Below are 17,763 nucleotides of genomic sequence, written 5' to 3'. Positions count from 1 at the left end.
TTTTAGTAACGGTACAAACAGTGAAAGGCGGTGGATTGTCCAGATGCTGGTCGATGTGGAAAAATAACTGAGTTGTTTGGTAGTCGCTGACGCGGAGCCAACGAGGCAGCTATCACCGGTGTGTGTCAGAAAGAACATGCGGGGAACGAGGCGGCGAGGCGACCGCCGATCGACCGGTGGTAGATCGTGGATCAGGGAAACCGAAGCAGGAGAAGCAGGCGGCTGCCGGTCGGAGCGTGAGGTGAACTGAATTTCAGGTAAGAAGTTATGACCTGCACTCTATTTGGGTCAGATATAAACCGAGTTTAGGTGTAGTTATTTTTGTTGTGCTGACTTTTTACAATCATTTATAATAACTCGTACTGCGTGGTAGCTAGCACGATGGAGTTTATGACAGCCTCCCCTGTCATTCTCTCGCCTGTTCAAACTTCAGTCATGAAACTGATCAATGATCGGCTTTTCTCTCTTGTTTGTTTATCGCGCTAAACAACAGCAGCACGTTTAAGCTTGATCAGCTGTTGTTAGAATTCATTTGATTTTAATTTCTAGTATCAGCTGATGTTTGCTGGAGCCACAGCTGTAGAAGCGGCTGGTCGAAACCAGGAGATGACCTTACTGAATCATCAGAGCTGAACTGGTGATGGAGAAACAGGTTACCTTTTTTTAGGTGACATGAATGAGTTGAAGGAAGTATGAACTGTTTCTGAGAGAAATAAACACCAAGCTCCTTTTTTTATTAGCTGACAGCTGGTAACTGTGCAGGGGGATCTAGCAAAGCTTTGCCAGGGGCCAGGTAGGGCATTAACAGAGAAAGGTGGACACAAGATATACTTTTCTTCTTACTCTCATACAGGGAGTGCAGAATTATTAGGCAAGTTGTATTTTTGAGGAATAATTTTATTATTGAACAACAACCATGTTCTCAATGAACCCAAAAAACACATTAATATCAAAGCTGAATGTTTTCGGAAGTAGTTTTTAGTTTGTGTTTAGTTTTAGCTATTTTAGGGGGATATCTGTGTGTGCAGGTGACTATTACTGTGCATAATTATTAGGCAACTTAACAAAAAACAAATATATACCCATTTCAATTATTTATTTTTACCAGTGAAACCAATATAACATCTCCACATTCACAAATATACATTTCTGACATTCAAAAACAAAACGAAAACAAATCAGCGACCAATATAGCCACCTTTCTTTGCAAGGACACTCAAAAGCCTGCCATCCATGGATTCTGTCAGTGTTTTGATCTGTTCACCATCAACATTGCGTGCAGCAGCAACCACAGCCTCCAGACACTGTTCAGAGAGGTGTACTGTTTTCCCTCCTTGTAAATCTCACATTTGATGATGGACCACAGGTTCTCAATGGGGTTCAGATCAGGTGAACAAGGAGGCCATGTCATTAGTTTTTCTTCTTTTAAACCCTTTCTTGCCAGCCACGCTGTGGAGTACTTGGACGCGTGTGATGGAGCATTGTCCTGCATGAAAATCATGTTTTTCTTGAAGGATGCAGACTTCTTCCTGTACCACTGCTTGAAGAAGGTGTCTTCCAGAAACTTGCAGTAGGACTGGGAGTTGAGCTTGACGCCATCCTCAACCCGAAAAGGCCCCACAAGCTCACCTTTGATGATACCAGCCCAAACCAGTACTCCACCTCCACCTTGCTGGCGTCTGAGTGGGACTGGAGCTCTCTGCCCTTTACCAATCCAGCCACGGGCCCATCCATCTGGCCCATCAAGACTCACTCTCATTTCATCAGTCCATAAAACCTTAGAAAAATCAGTCTTGAGATATTTCTTGGCCCAGTCTTGACGTTTCAGCTTGTGTGTCTTGTTCAGTGGTGGTCGTCTTTCAGCCTTTCTTACCTTGGCCATGTCTCTGAGTATTGCACACCTTGTGCTTTTGGGCACTCCAGTGATGTTGCAGCTCTGAAATATGGCCAAACTGGTGGCAAGTGGCATCTTGGCAGCTGCACGCTTGACTTTTCTCAGTTCATGGGCAGTTATTTTGCGCCTTGGTTTTTCCACACGCTTCTTGCGACCCTGTTGACTATTTTGAATGAAACGCTTGATTGTTCGATGATCACGCTTCAGAAGCTTTGCAATTTTAAGACTGCTGCATCCCTCTGCAAGATATCTCACTATTTTTGACTTTTCTGAGCCTGTCAAGTCCTTCTTTTGACCCATTTTGCCAAAGGAAAGGAAGTTGCCTAATAATTATGCACACCTGATATAGGGTGTTGATGTCATTAGACCACACCCCTTCTCATTACAGAGATGCACATCACCTAATATGCTTAATTGGTAGTAGGCTTTCGAGCCTATACAGCTTGGAGTAAGACAACATGCATGAAGAGGATGATGTGGACAAAATACTCATTTGCCTAATAATTCTGCACTCCCTGTAAACACCAAGCTCCTTTTTTTGTGTAGCTGACAGCTGGTAACTGTGCAGGGGCGGATCTAGCAAAGCTTTTGCCAGGGGGCCAGGTAGGGCATTAACAGGGAAAGGGGGACACAAAGATATACTTTTCTTTCTTGCTCTCATATAAAATATTTAGCTTTTTATTAAATAGTTATCTGCATCTTACAACCACAGTTTGTATAATAATACACAAGATTGGCTGTAGACCATTGTTCATCATTCAGAACACTGTGTAAAAATAACAAAAAACAGAAAGTGAATGCAAAAGTGCATAAATATTTATTTTACGTGTTTGATGTGTGTGGCGGGGCGTGGTCTGCAGTGCCGCTGCAGGGGAGGTGGACCCACCTGAGCGGCACCTGCAATCACGCCTCTCGGGCGTAGTCTGTGCTCTCTCGGCTGTTTTTTGGGTGTGTGTCGGGCTGTGAGTTGAAAAGCTACAGCCAGCTGTTTGGGTACCGCAACCATGTGTGAAAAGTGGTCCATAACGTAATGCTTCAAAGCGTGTTCATGCAAACATTGTCGGATCTGCCGTGGTACAATGGGACTTCTGCTCATGAACCTGTGTGCACAGCGTCTGCAAATCGGCGCTGTACGAAGTAACTTCATCTTTACACAAAACTGTAAGCTGTTATCTGTGAAGCGTGAGCGGTGTTTGTTTTTACCATAGTTCATGGTGGAGAATGGCTGCTCTTCTGAGTTTTGCTCTCTGTAGCTGTATGAATGGCAAACTACACTGAATAGCAGCGGCATAGGCACACATAAAATTTCTTCTGAAATTTTCGCTTTCTAGTTCTAGTTGCCACTTTTTGTACGTTTTTTGGCACTTAACTACTTTAACAATTTTCAGCCGATTTTCACCGTTCAAATTTTAAACTATTCTGCTATTTCTGCTAATGATGGCTATGACTTTTGGTATTTTATGCTATTATACTTTTTAAAATATTAAGCTTTTTTCCTTTAATTTGTCCCATTGAAATGAATGGGAAACTTCCACAATTCTGCTAAAACTTGCTTGTTTTTGAAACTTAACTACTGTTTCCTACTTTCACGTAGAACAACCATTCAAACTTTAAAATGTTCTCAACTTATTGGGCTATTCAGGAATAAATGAGCTTTTTCAAATCTTTTACCGTTTTACTTTTATGCCTCTTAAAGTTTTGAGTTGCAAAATTGTGATTTTTCACAAAATACATGCGTTGTTATGGTTGCTATGCACTTGGCTTCCAGTGTGCCACTGAAGGTTTTGCAGTCTTCTCTTCATGTCCGAACAACTTCTTGCTACTTGCTCAATTTTCACACAACTTCCACAAATTATACATCAAAACGTAGGTATTTTTGCTGGCTTTCAGAAAATGTCACTATCATGGTTGTCAGATTTATAGAATTTTGGCAAATCTCCTCAGACCAACACAAAGTCTGAAAACTCTCCATAGAAAGTCAATGGAGAGTTTGTTCAAAATCACCGCTGGATTTCTCTAATGAGAGGCATTTTCGAATCGTCATATCTCCTTAACGAAGCGAAGTTAAGACATGAGGCTTGTGCCAATATATCTTCAGACACTCCTGACGCTCACAATTCAAGAATTTTTTTCTCATCTATTACCATTTGGCCATGAATTGGGTTTGTTTGAGGGTAGGAAATTTGTCCCTCGCTCAGATTTCTTCAGCTTTCAAACTCTGGAAATGAGGCACTTTTTTCTCTCGTCATATCTTTTTGATGGATTTCCACAGAGACCTGAAAATTTCCATGATTGTTCACCAAAGCCTGCTGTCTCTTACGGTGAAAGAATTATATCAATACTCCAAATAGATTTAGAGTTAGAAAGCGTTGTTTGAGGGCAAGCCAAGGCAGTTTTTGCTTACCTATACTCAGTTATGGTGCATTAGAAGTCAAATATCTTCAATAATTCATACTTTAATGATAAATTGTCAACACTTTAAGATTCCCCCATCTCTTCTGAACAAAACGGTGTAAGAATGACCGTTCTAGCCCCTACGGTTAGGAAATTATGGTCATTTGTTTGAGGGGAGTCGTCATTATGAGAAATAGACTGCAAAAGTCCTGTGTCTCTCTGTGCTGCGTGCACCTGTTTTGGCGGGAAAAAGTGCACAGGCTCTCTGATTGGTGGATTCAAATTCAGCAGCTCCCAGGCTGCTTGACTGAGCTAGAAACTTACTTCTCTCTCCCTGTGTGTGTGTGTGTGTGTGTGTGTGTGTGTGTGTGTGTGTGTGTGTGTGTGTGTGTGTTTGTTTGTGTGTGTGTGTGTGAGACAGAGAGAGAGAGGGAGAGAGAGAGAGAGAGAGAGAGAAAGCCTTTTTATGGGATGATCTCATTGTAAGATTCAAATTCAATATATTTAGACTGGTTGACTGAATTGGATCCTGTGTGTGTGTGTGTGTGTGTGTGTGTGTGTGTGTGTGACAGAGAGCGGGAGAGAGAGAGAGAGAGAGAGAGAGAGAGAGAGAGAGAGAGAGAAAGCCTCTTTATGGGATGATCTCATTGTAAGATTTAAATTCAATATATTTAGACTGGTTGACTGAATTGGATCTTGTGTGTGTCTATGTGTGTGTGTGTGTGTGTGTGTGTGTGTGTGTGTGTGTGACAGAGAGAGAGAGAGAGAGAAAGCCTTTTTATGGGATGATTTCATTGTAAGATTTAAATTCAATATATTTAGACTGGTTGACTGAATTGGATCTTGTGTGTGTGTGTGTGTGTGTGTGTGTGTGTGTGTGTGTGTGTGACAGACAGAGAGAGAGAGAGAAAGCCTTTTTATGGGATGATCTCATTGTAAGATTCAAATTCAATATATTTAGACTGGTTGACTGAATTGGATCTTGTGTGTGTGTGTATGTGTGTGTGTGTGTGTGTGTGTGTGTGTGTGTGACAGAGAAAGAGAGAAAGGGAGGGTGAGAGAGAGTTTTTATGGGAGCATCTTATTATATGATTTAAATTCAATATATTTAGACTGGTTGACTGAATTTGATCCTGTGTGTGTCTCTCTGTGCATGTGTGTTTCCATATGTGTCCATATTTGTGATTGTGTCACTGTTATACTTTTTTTTGCTGATTTTTTTCATTTAACAATTACATTTGAGGGACCCTTAGCATGTTCAGGATTCTTTCAGCTGTCCATTTTGCTTTTCTTTTTTAAGTTATTACTATTGTGTTAAGTCATAGCATTTCTGCTGCTTTTCAGTATTTGTGCTAAATACAGCTTTTCTGCAAAATCATACTATGTCTGCTATTTTATGAGATTTGTGCTAAATAGAGCATTTCTGCTAAATCATACTCTTTCTGCTATTTCATAAGATTTGTGCTAAATATAGTGTTTCTGCTATTTCTGCCAAATTTAGTATTTTTGATTAATTAGGGTTTTTCTACCAAATCATAGTACAGTTTTACTGCTTTTTATAGGATTTTTAGAGGATATTTATATTGCTTAATATAGTATTTCTGCTTTTTATAGGATTTGTGCTTAATATAGTTTTTCTAAAAAATGTAGTATTTATGCTTAATCATACTATTTCTATATATTTCTGCCAGGTCCCCAGGCAGCTAATCCTCTGTGAGGACTCATACATACAAATACATATCAGGGCCTGCACGGCTTCCCAGCCAGCCAATCATATCTGGGGTCTGCCCTTTCTTCTCTCGTCATATCTCAGCGACAGATGTACAAAGAGCAATGCAAATCACAGTCAAAGTACACCAAAGTCCGCTGATTCACCCAGTACAAGAATTATGCTTCTAGTCCACCGAGTTTTTGAGTTACACGACGTTTTGTAACTGCAAAAAACGGCGTTTTTTGCCTCTCACCGCAATCTGATTCTGACTGCTCATCACCCTGTTTTCCAGGCGCTCGCTCTCTTTCCCAGTGGCGCAGTTGGCAATGACACAGGTCTGCAACCCAAAGGTCGTGGGTTCAATTACACCTTGGGCAACATGTGTTTTTTCCCTACAAATTAATACACTATCACAGACCACTAATTCATATTCATCATTTATTACAATTCTGCAACCTTTTATGATTTTAGCAGCTTTTCTAATATGGACCTCAGATTCTTCTTAACACTCCATGGCACAAATACTGTTCCCTTTAGGCTCTGTGTGTGTGTGTGTGTGTGTGTGTGTGTGTGTGTGTGAGAGAGAGAGCGAGAGAGAGACTTTTGATGGGAGCATCTTATTATATCACTTAAATTCAATATATTTAGACTGGTTGACTGAATTTGGTCCTGTGTGTGTCTCTCTGTGCATGTGTGTTTCCATATGTGCCCATATTTGTGATTGTGTGACTGTTATACTTTTTTTGCTGATTTTTTTTTTTTTTTCAATTAACAATTAGATTTGAGGGACCCTTAGCATGTTCAGGATTTTTCCAGCTGTCCATTTTGCTTTTCCAATTTTTCTATAAGTTATTACTGTTGTGCTAAGTCATAGCATTTCTGCTGCTTTTCAGTATTTGTGCTAAATACAGGATTTCTGCTAAATCATACTATTTCTGCTATTTTATGAGATTTGTGCCAAATACAGCATTTCTGCTAAATCATACTATTTCTACTATTTTATGAGATTTGTGCCAAATACAGCATTTCTGCTAAATCATACTATTTCTGCTATTTCATAAGATTTGTACTAAATATAGTGTTTCTGCCAAATATAGTATTTCTGCTTAATTATAGTATTTCTGCCATTTTATAGTATTTGTGCTAAAACATAGTATTTCTACTAAATGTAGTATTTATGCTTAATCATACTATTTGTATATATTTCTGCCAGGTCCCCAGGCAGCTAATCCTCTGTGAGGACTCATACATATAAAATTTACATATCAGGGCCTGCACGGCTTCCCAGCCAGCCAATCATATCTGAGGTCTGCCCTTTCTTCTCTCGTCATATCTCAGCGACAGATGTACAAAGAGCAATGCAAATCACAGTCAAAGTACACGAAAGTACGCTGATTCACCCAGTACAAGAATTATGCTTCTAGTCCACCTAGTTTTTGAGTTACACGACGTTTTGTAACTCCAAAAAACGGCGTTTTTTGCCTCTCACCGCAATCTAATTCTGACTGCTCATCACCCTGTTTTCCAGGCGTTCGCTCTCTTTCCCAGTGGCGCAGCTGGTAATGACACAGGTCTGCAACCCAAAGGTCGTGGGTTCAATTACACCTTGGGCAACATGTTTTTTTTCCCTACAAATTAATACACTATCACAGACCACTAATTCATATTCATCATTTATTACAATTCTGCAAACTTTTATGATTTTAGCAGCTTTTCTAATATGGACCTCAGATTCTTCTTAACACTCCATGGCACAAATACTGTTCCCTTTAGGCTCTGTGTATATGTGTGTGTATCAATATTTCTCCCATTTTAAAGTATTACTCCTCCATAATTGTATTTCTGTTAAATCAAAGTACTTTTACTACATCTTAGTTCTTCTGTTCAATCATAGTATTTCTGCTAAATCATAGTATTTTGCCAAATTATGGTTTTTGTGCCAAATCATAACATTTGTTTTATGTTATAGTATTACTACTAAGTGGAGGAATTTCTGTCATGTTACAGTATATGTGCTGATTACAGTATTTCTGCTAAATCATAGTATTTCTACTATATTATATTTTTCTTTCTAAATATAGCATTTCTGCTATATAATTGTATTACTGCTATGTTATAATATTTGTGCTAAACCAGAGTATATCTGCTGAAACATAGTATTTCTGCCGAATGATAGTATTTCTGTTAAATTACAGTATTTGTGCTAAAACATAGTATTTTTTAAAAAAATTTCAATATTAATAGTAAATTACAGTGTCTCTGGTAAATCACAGCATTTCTGCTTTGTTGTACTGTTTTTCTAAATCATAGTGTTTCCATAATGTTTAAGTATTTCTGGCTAAATATATTCTTTCTGTTATCTTATACTATTTCTCCTAAATTCTTGTATTTTTGAGAAGTTATCGTGTTTCTGGTAAGTTACAATATTTCTGCTAAGTTCTGCTATGCTATTGTATTTCTGCCAAGTATTATGTTTCCTCTAAGATATTGCAGTTCTGCTAAGTTACTACATTTTAGCAAAGTTCCTTTGCTTCTGCAAAGTCTTTACAAATTCTGCAACTTTTCAGCATTTTCTGCTAGTTTCAGCAGACAGCTTCAGCATTACAGCATCCACACTGCATTTTCGCAGGAAATGCAAATTTTTCTAGTTCCTGTTGCTTCCGTACGTTTTTCGGCACTTAACTACTCCTCCAGTTTTCAGCCGATTTTCTCGGTTCAAACTCTAAACTGTTCTGCCCTTTCTGCTAATTCCAGCTATGACTTTTGGTGTTTATTACTCTTATACTTTTTAAAATATTACACTTTTTTCCTTTAATTTGTCCCATTGAAATGAATGGGAAACTTCCACAATTCTGCTAAAACTTGCTTGTCTTTCAAACTTAACTACGTTCTCATGCTTTCACCTAGAAACTCCATTCAAACTTTAAAATGTTCTCAGATTATTGGGCTATTCCTGTCTGATTCAGCTTTTTCAGATCTTCTACCGTTTTAATCTTATCTCTCTTTAAGTTTTCAGTTGCAAAATTGTGATTTTTCAGAAAATACATGCGTTGCTATGGTTGCTATGCAATTAAGTCAGAGTGAGTGCTGGTCCGTTCTGAATTTTCTCTTCATGTCTAAACAACTTCTTGCTACTCACTCAATTTGCACTCAACCCCCACAAATTATACATCAAAACGTAGGTATTTTTGCTGGCTTTCAGACAATGTCACTATCTTTATTGTGAGGTTTACCGTTTTTTCGCAATTTGCCTCGGAGTGACACAAGGTCTGACAACTCCCCATTCAAAGTCTATGGGGAGGTTTTCAAATTCAGAGCTGAAATTCTGTAACGGGAGGCATTTTCAAATCGCCATATCTCTTTAACAAAGCAAAGTTAGGACATGAGGCTTGTGCCAATATATCTTCAGACACTGCTGACACTCACAGTGGAAGCAGTTTTTACAATTATCTTACCGTTGAGCAATGAATTACGTTTGTTTGAGGGGTGGAAATCTGTCCTTCTCTCAGTCTTCAAACTCTGGAAATGAAGCCGTTTCTTCTCTCGTCATATCTCCGCGACGGAGGTAGAAAGAGCAATGAAAATCGCAGTCAAAATACACCAAAGTCCGCTGATTCGCCCAGTACAAGAATTATGCTGCTAGCCCTCCTAGTTTTTGAGTTACACGACGTTTTGTAACTCCAAAAAACGGCGTTTTTCGCCTCTCACCGCGATCTATTTTCTGACTGCCCAAGTATCTGTCTTTCAGACCGCCGCCCCCTTTCCAGGTGGCGCAATCAGTAATGACACGGCTCTGCAGCTCAAAGGTCGTGGGTTCAATCCCACCTTGGTCCACGTTTTTTTTTTTTCACTACAAATTTATACACTATCACAGACCTGTAATTTACATTGCTAATTTATTACAATTCTGCAAAGTTTTATGATTTTAGCAGCTTTTCTAATATGGACCTCAGATTCTTGTTAACGCTCCATGGCAGAAACAAGTACACAGCCTGATGAAGCAGACTGAGGCAGTACCTCTGATTGGTGAATTTGAGCAGAACCAGGTTGTTCTTTCATTTCATTTTTCATTTATTTCACACATGGTTCAACAGTGTTTCTTTTTCTACATACAGAACCTTCTGCCTCTTTTCAGCAGAAATTCTGCTCATTCACCTCATCTGTTGTGTTGGAGTGCCCTCTTGTGGCGCCTTTTGGGTAGTGCCTTAGGAAACGTGAACACTCCAAAGAAGTGGTATCAGACTGGTTTGTAGTGGAGGAATTTGTTGCCAGTTTCTTTCATCTTTAATCCGTATTCATGTTGTAATGTAGTAACTTTTGTGGCACAAATACCACAATATGGCAGAAACACTATGTTTTGGCACAAATACTTTGATTTGGTATAGTTTAGCTTCTTCACCCCTTTTCAGCAAAATTTTCATTTTTTTCACCCCTTTTCAGCACAAATTCCATTTTTTTGGGCTGTTTTCAGAAAAAAAAACTCTTTTCAGCAGAAACTCTGCTGATTCATCTCTTTTCAGCACAAGTTTCTGCTCCTTTGCCTCTTTTCTGCAGAAATTCTGCTGATTCACCTCTTTTCTGCAAAATTTTCAGCCCTTTCACCTCTTATCAGCACAATTCTCAGCAGCTTCTGCTAATTTCAGCAGAATTGTCAGTCTGTCCACCTCTTCTCTGTGAGAATGTGTTTGGGTCAGTGAGATGAGTAGCTGCTTTGAGCCTGGTAGTATATCTGTTATGTTATAGTATTACTACTAAATCACAGTATTTCTGCCAATTCAAGGAGGCTGACTGTTACTAAGTGCATCAGTGTACATAGGTCATCTCTTGTGTTGGAGTGCCCTCTTGTGGCGCCTTTTGGGTAGTGCCTTAGTAAACGTGAACACTGCAAAGAAGTGGTATCAGACTGGTTTGTAGTGGAGGAATTTGTTTCCAGTTTCTTTTCATCTTACATCTGTATTCATATTGTAATGTAGTAGTACCACAATATGGCAAAAACACTATGTTTTGGCACAAATACTTTGATTTGGTATACTTTAGCTTCTTCACCCCTTTTCAGCAAAATTTTCATTTTTTTCACCCCTTTTCAGCACAAATTCCAGCTCTTTTGGCTGTATTCAGAAAAAAGACAACTCTTTTGAGCAGAAACTCTGCTGATTCATCTCTTTTCAGCGCAAGTTTCTGCTTCTTTGCCTCTTTTCTGCAGAAATTCTGCTGATTCACCTCTTTTCTGCAAAATTTTCAGCCTTTTCACCTCTTATCAGCTTCTGCTCATTTCAGCAGAATTGTCCGTCTCTCCACCTCTTCTTTGTAAGGGTGACTTTGGCTCAGGGAAATGAATAGCCACCTTTGAGCAGAAATTCTGCTGATTCATCTCTTTTCAGCGCAACTTATTGCTTCTTTACCTCTTTTCTGCAGAAATTCCGCTGATTTACCTGTTTTCTGCAAAATTTTCAACCTTTTCACCTCTTCTCAGCACAATTCTCAGCAGCTTCTGCTCATTTTAGCAGAATTGTCGGTCTCTCCTCCTGTTTTTTGAGAGAATGAGTTTAGCTCAGTGAGATGAGTAGCTGCCTTGAGACCAGGAGGGCCAGGTTCCAATCCTGCTCAGGGCGACATGTTTTTTTTCACCACCATACAACTTTTTGCAACTTTTCATCTTTTTCAGCTTTTCAGCAGACAGCTTCAGCGTTAAGGCATCCACACAGCATTTTCGCAGGAAATGCAAATTTTTCTAGTTTTAAGTTGAAACAACAAGTTATATTTTACAGTGTAGTTGCTCCGTTTTTTGGCACTTAACTACTCCCTCAGTTTTCAGCCGATTTTCTCAGTTCAACCTTTAAAAAATTCTGCTCTTTCTGCTAATGACTGCTATGACTTTTGGTGCTCATAACTTCTATACTTTTTGAGATATTGAATATTTTTTGCAATATTTTTGCCCATTGAAATGAATGGAACACATTATCAATGTGGTCACTTGTTTCTGCTCGCTGGGCTGAGCTGTGTTTTAGCTCAGTGAGATGAGCAGCCGTTCTCAGACTGGGAGGCCCGGGTTCAAATCCCGCTTATGGCAACATTTCTTTCAGTTAACAATTAAACTTTTTTAACTCTTTTTAACTCAATTTCAGCTTTTTCACCCCTTTTCAGCAAAATTTTCATTTTTTTCACCACTTTTCAGCACAAATCCCAGCTTTTTCAGCTATTTTCAGCAAAAACCTCTTTTCAGCAGAATTCTGAAAAGAGTTCTGCAGAACCCTTTTCAGCAGAAATTCTGCTGATTGAAGTCTTTAGCAAAATTTTCAGAATTTTCACCTCTTTTCAGCCTAAATTCTGCCTATTCACTTCCTCTGCAAAATTTTCAGCCTTTTCACCTCTTATTAAATCTCAGCTGTTTTCAGAAAAAACTCTTTTGAGCAGAATATCTGCTGATTCATCTCTTTTCAGTGCAACGTTCTGCTTCTTTACCTCTTTTCAGCAGAAATTCTGCTGATTCACTTCTTTTCTGCATAATTTTCAGCCTTTTCTCCTCTTATCAGCATAATTCTCAGCAGCTTCTGCTCATTTCAGCAGAATTGTCCGTCTCTCCACCTCGTCTTTGCAAGAATGAGTTTAGCTCAGTGAGATGAATAGCTTCCTTTAGACCAGGAGGGCCAGGTTCGAATCCTGCTCAGGGCAATGTTTTTTTTTTTTTTACCACCATACAACTTTTGCTACTTTTCATCTTTTTCAGCTTTTCAGCAGACAGCTTCAGCGTTAAGGCATCCACACAGCATTTTCGCAGGAAATGCAAATTTTCTAGTTTGCATTGCAACAGGATTTTTAAAATAAAGTTGCTAATCTAGCTGCTAATCCAAATGTTAATCCCTGAGCTAATTTGTGAGCTAACAGGAAAGGGATTGAAATGAGGAGTGGAGTCGCCATTTTTAAAAAAAAACATTTTAAAAACCAGTTTTTTAACATAGAATTCAAAAATGAATTTACAAATGCCAAATTTATTCTATAATTCAGTATTTAATCACAGAATTCTTTATTTTGATGCGCATGGTTCTTGTGGTCCCCCATAAATTCCCTATATACAATATTGTTTTTAATGAGCAGCTTCAGGTTTTTATCCTGTTCTTCTTCACTTAGACGACATCATCTTCACATTTTAATGTTTTACAATAACAAAATATCAGAAACAATTACCGACTCTGTAGGCATGAAAATATAGATGTACAACTTGTAGACTTGTGTTACTTCTATGTTTGGAAGGTGACACAGTTCAGGGTCTGAGTTAGAAAGTTGTGGCTCATAACTTATTGTTCTACCCAAGTACGGATCTAAAAGCCCAACATAAAGCAATAAAAGATCAAAGTATTACATAATACATAATGTACATAAATAATCTATATGCTTCATGTCAATGATCTGTGTGTGTGCTGGTTGAAGGTCTGACATCAGTATCACGTCACCTGTGAGCAACAAGCAGAGAACAGGTGAGTCTGTTTATATTAACAACCTCCACAGATGTTAGCAGATTATGATCAGATTATGAGCTGGAACTAAATGATGATTCAACTCCATTCATCATAAATCTGAGCCTCAAATATAGAAAAATTACTTTTATCATTTCATCTTCATCTTTACACTAAAATGTCCACAAACATGTCTAACACAAGCAGCATTTATCATCATCTAAAAGCTTCAGGTGAACATTTCATTCCACTCTTGTCTATGGTGCAGGCGTACTGCTCCTGAAGATACTTCCTGTCAAATTTCTGTCCAGTAGACTGATCACCGAGACAACCAGAGAAGTGAAGAGTGGCTTTAAACCTGGAGGAGAGGAGCACCAGGGACAGAGCCAAGGTCACCACAGAGAACGGGATGCTTTCATATTCCCGTCCTGGGAGGATGAACGGGATGACGATGCGGTTCCTTCCTGGTGGGCCGTGTTCAGCTGAGAGAGACTCAAAGTCTTTCCATACTCCATCATCATCATCATCTGGTGAAAGGGGGCTAACCGTGATGTTTGGGACCATCTGTGCTCCAGCTTTCTTGAGTGAGTTCCAGTGATCTGGCAGGTTCACAGGTCGATGTTTGTCATCAGGAATCGTACAGCCTTTTTCTTTCCTACAGTAAAAAACTCTGTGCTGAGGCCTCAGTTTTCCTGTAGCAACACTGTATGCTAAACCAGAACTGACGCAGTTCCAGGGAGAATACAGCAGCACGTCAATGATGGTGGGCAGAGGCAGGTAACAGCTGGCTGGGATCATGAAGTCTCTGATTGAACTATGAGCCACAAAGCTGATGTGAACATCATCACTGTGGTTCTTCTTCTCCTCCTCATCAATGTGTTTCTTCAGGAAGTCAAACATGTCTGTGAGTTTGCTGAAGGTGTCAGTTTCTGAGTTTTTTCTCAGCCACTGCCGGACGACTTCATCTGTGCAGCTTCTCATTGCCAGCTTTGTCAGTCTTTGCCTTTCATCACAGCTGCTCAGTCTGTCTGCTCTGTAGTGTTTAAATACGCGTAACCTCTGAAACAATTTGCTGAAACAGGAATTATAGAAAAAACATTTTAAGCACGGCAAACAATTAATCTGTCCACAGATGGATCCTGAAACAAAACACAGAGAAAATCTTCTCGTTTCATTTCACTCTTAGTTTCCAGACTTACTCCAGTTCCTCGTTTCTGTCCATCTCCTCAGAGGAAGTTCGACTGTCTTTAACGTTGTCCTTCAGGTGCTTCCTGTGGTCAATAATCGACAGCATGTGGGTCAGATCTCAGGTACATGAATACAGACTCTTGGCTTATCTTTGGTATTTTGAAAAGCTTGCAGTAAAATTGATTTGAGTTCAGTTAAAGATTATTTCGTTGCTGGGAAACAAACACTCTTTGCACACCTGTGTCCTCAAACTGAAAGAAGAAGAACGTTCCTGCATCATAGACGTCGTTTATTTGTCTGATTTAAACCTGAATAAAATCCTAACAACAACTATCTGCTGTTTGTATTCATGCTTCATGCTTGGTTGGTTAAAAACTGTTGATGACATTTATACCATAATGTATGAATGTTCAGTTATGGACCAGCCTGCTCATCATGTGGACAAACTAACAAAAGAACATTTCAGAAAGACAAAAACGTCTGCTTACCTGCTCCAAAACGTCCACTCTGACCCTGTGCAGCCTGTGGAATAGAATAGAATAGGACAGGATAGACCTTTAGTCGTGGCACGCCACCATGCTGCAGGTCTCTGATTGGCTGACTAAACAAGCTGTATGGTATGAAAGTACCTGGACAGACACCAAATGAAAGTAAAAACTGAGCGGGGATTCCCCAAATGTGAAAACAAAAGTAAAAACATGACTCAGAGTTTCAGTACAAAGAGCTCAGAGCTGCGGTCACATTCATGAACATGAAGTTAGGCCTCTACACCAACGTGACCGTGTGGATTTCATCTGCCCATCACTGGTGGATTTAATAGCCCTTCCCACAGCCACAGGTGTCAGTGGCTCCAACTTCGGGGCCCACACCTTTCTGATGAACCCACACCTGTTTGCTTCATCTTATTTCTGTTTCATGTGGTTCTTTGTTTTCTGCTTTGGCTGTGAGAAACAGATTTTTGTTATAAAAACATTACATACAGATGCTGCTATAAGTTTGTTTACAACCTCTCTCTCCCACAGCGTGTCTGTGTCCTGTCTTCCTCACCCAACCCCCAGCTGGTTGCGGCAGATGGCCCCGCCCCTCCCTGAGCCTGGTTCTGCTGGAGGTTTCTTCCTGTTAAAAGGGAGTTTTTCCTTCCCACTGTCACCAAAGGTCTTGCTCACAGGGGGTCATATGATTGTTGGGTTTTTCTCTGTATGTATTACTGTAGGGTCTACCTTACAGTTAAAGCACCTGTTGTGATTTGATGCTGTAGAAATAAAATTAAATTACATCTTTATTCTTTCTTTTCTTTTATATTATTAAAAAAATTAAAACAAAGATGAAGCAGTCAGCCATCTTCTCCATGTCCTGTTTTATTAGGAGCAATAAAAAAGCTGAGGCGTCGCCCTGAAGCCTGACCTTTGTGTTCATGTATTCTGTCATGGTCCTGGGTTGGTGACCCGGTGTTTTTGGTTTTTGTACTTTTACTTGTGACATTGTTATGTATTATGACTGTTTTGGTTTCCTAGGGTTTAGTTTGTGCTCCCTCTGTTTGGTGTTCCTGCCTGTGGATCCCCTCTAGTGTAGTCAAGTCTCTGTGTTTAACCCAAGTCTCTGAGGCTGTGTCTTTGCGTGTGTGTGTGTGTTTTTCCTGTTTTACTTTACTTTACTCCCAGCTGTGCCCTCCGTACTGTGTCTCATTCCCTCGTTATCCTTCTGTGTATTTAAACCTTGTGTCTGCCTCTGTTAGTTGCTGGTTCGTCTGCGTATCTCCCTCCATCGTCTCTGGGTGTCTCTCCATGTCTCACTGCATCTCCGTGTGTGTCTCTAGGTTTTAGGTTTGTTTTCTATGTTTAGTTTTCCCAGTTTAGGCTTTACTCAGTTCTGCTTTTCACCACTCTCACCTTTGTTGTTTGAGCACGCTCCTTCAATAAAGCTCCCTCACTTCAGTAATGTCTGCATCCTGGGTCCTTTAATAATTTACACACTGCTTGCCGCGCAATCTGTGACAGGAACAGCTGTAAATGATTTGCAGGTCTGTGTGTCTGCTTCATGAGCCAAAACCTCTGCGAGCAGCCACAGCTCAGGTTGTTCGAGTCACGTCAGGACACAGAGGTCATGACCTATTACCACCACCAGATATCACTGGAGCTAAAACCCGAGTCAGTTCTCTAACCTGGAACAGAAGACAGAGCCACTTTCTTATCTGAACACATTTTTATTTATGTCACGTGTCTGTGAGACTTTGGAGCTTAAAACAGATTTAAATCACCGGATTTACTGAAAGAAGTTTTCATGTGGTGATGTGTTCTTACATAATGCTTCTTTATGTCACGGCTGCCGAGGCGAGCCGTGTGGTGTTGGAGGAAAGGAGGACCCAAAATGCAGGAAGTGACTGATGATTCGAGTGACGTTTATGTACAAGTGGTGGAGTGGCAAAACAGGCAGTGAGGGAAGAGAATCTACAGAACAAACCTAAACTGGGAAAACTAAATAACAAACCAGAGATCATACAAACGGGGTGAGAGGCAGAGAGACGCAGACGAGGAACAGGACACCGTGGAACACAGAGATACGCAGATAGCGCAGACTGACACAGAGTAACAAAGCTGGGAGAAATCAGAGCTGACGGGACAGGGGAAACGTAAACTGAACACACTCACATCAGACAGAGACCTTCACAATAAAACAGGAAACTCAGACATGGGGAACCAAACAAGACGAAGAACTAAACAGACAGATTCAGAAAAGATGGGGTGACACCATAGACAGACAGAGACACAGACGCAGACTCAGAGGCGGACCGAATATAACACATAGAACTCAAACAATAATAATCATCATCATCATAATAAACTAGAAAATGATAATAAACTAAAGCGCTGGGTCACCGACCCAGGACCATGACACTTTACTGATATGTAAGCATCAGATATATAAATAAAACCTGGGAGGTTTTATTTAAAACTGAATTTATGCCTGGACTAGCTCTAATCTTCCTTTAGGAAACAAGCTTAGTTTAGTACTATTTTATACCTTTACTGCAGAAGCAGATTTCTGTAATCACCATCAATAAAGACTTCAAGGAGATGGTAGTGATGTCAGAGCTGTACGTATTGACCTGATCAATATGGAAG

General features: G+C 39.9%; 1 protein-coding gene and 1 long non-coding RNA gene across 3 annotated transcripts; one reads left to right on the top strand and one right to left on the bottom strand.

Annotated features, from left to right (window-relative positions):
• Nucleotides 1-13,645: 13,645 nt before the first annotated feature.
• LOC106096515 (uncharacterized) lies at nucleotides 13,646-15,654 on the bottom strand. Of its 2 annotated transcripts, XM_013264330.3 has the most exons (3): nucleotides 15,130-15,654; nucleotides 14,653-14,724; nucleotides 13,646-14,525 (listed from the first exon to the last, which is right to left on the bottom strand). In XM_013264330.3, the coding sequence occupies exons 2-3, from the start codon at nucleotides 14,673-14,675 to the stop codon at nucleotides 13,670-13,672; spliced, it is 879 nt and encodes a 292-aa protein (XP_013119784.2). In that variant the 5' UTR covers nucleotides 14,676-14,724; nucleotides 15,130-15,654; the 3' UTR covers nucleotides 13,646-13,669. The 2 variants fall into 2 exon arrangements, with proteins under 2 accessions (XP_013119784.2, XP_025760415.1); XM_025904630.1 differs by lacking the exon at nucleotides 15,130-15,654 and having other exon boundaries at nucleotides 14,653-14,755.
• Nucleotides 14,241-15,718, top strand: LOC112845081 (uncharacterized). The gene is made up of 3 exons (XR_003217886.1): nucleotides 14,241-14,357; nucleotides 14,586-14,763; nucleotides 15,664-15,718. It is a non-coding gene; the product is annotated as an uncharacterized LOC112845081 (long non-coding RNA).
• The last annotated feature ends 2,045 nt before the right edge of the window (nucleotides 15,719-17,763 follow it).

This window comes from Oreochromis niloticus, unplaced genomic scaffold (assembly GCF_001858045.2).
Source record: "Oreochromis niloticus isolate F11D_XX unplaced genomic scaffold, O_niloticus_UMD_NMBU tig00002933_pilon, whole genome shotgun sequence".
Classification (NCBI taxonomy): Eukaryota; Metazoa; Chordata; class Actinopteri; order Cichliformes; family Cichlidae; genus Oreochromis; species Oreochromis niloticus.
The sequence above is the reverse complement of the archived record's forward strand: the minus strand, read 5'-3'. Positions and strand labels throughout refer to the sequence as shown.

What these genes read in the sequence shown, in the direction of transcription:
- LOC106096515 (XM_025904630.1), bottom strand. Translation starts at nt 14,747, where the DNA reads ATGCTGTCGATTATTGACCACAGGAAGCACCTGAAGGACAACGTTAAA. An exon ending in GACAGAAACGAGGAACTGGA is followed by an intron (nt 14,526 to 14,652) that starts GTAAGTCTGGAA and finishes TTCCTGTTTCAG; the next exon opens with CAAATTGTTTCAGAGGTTAC.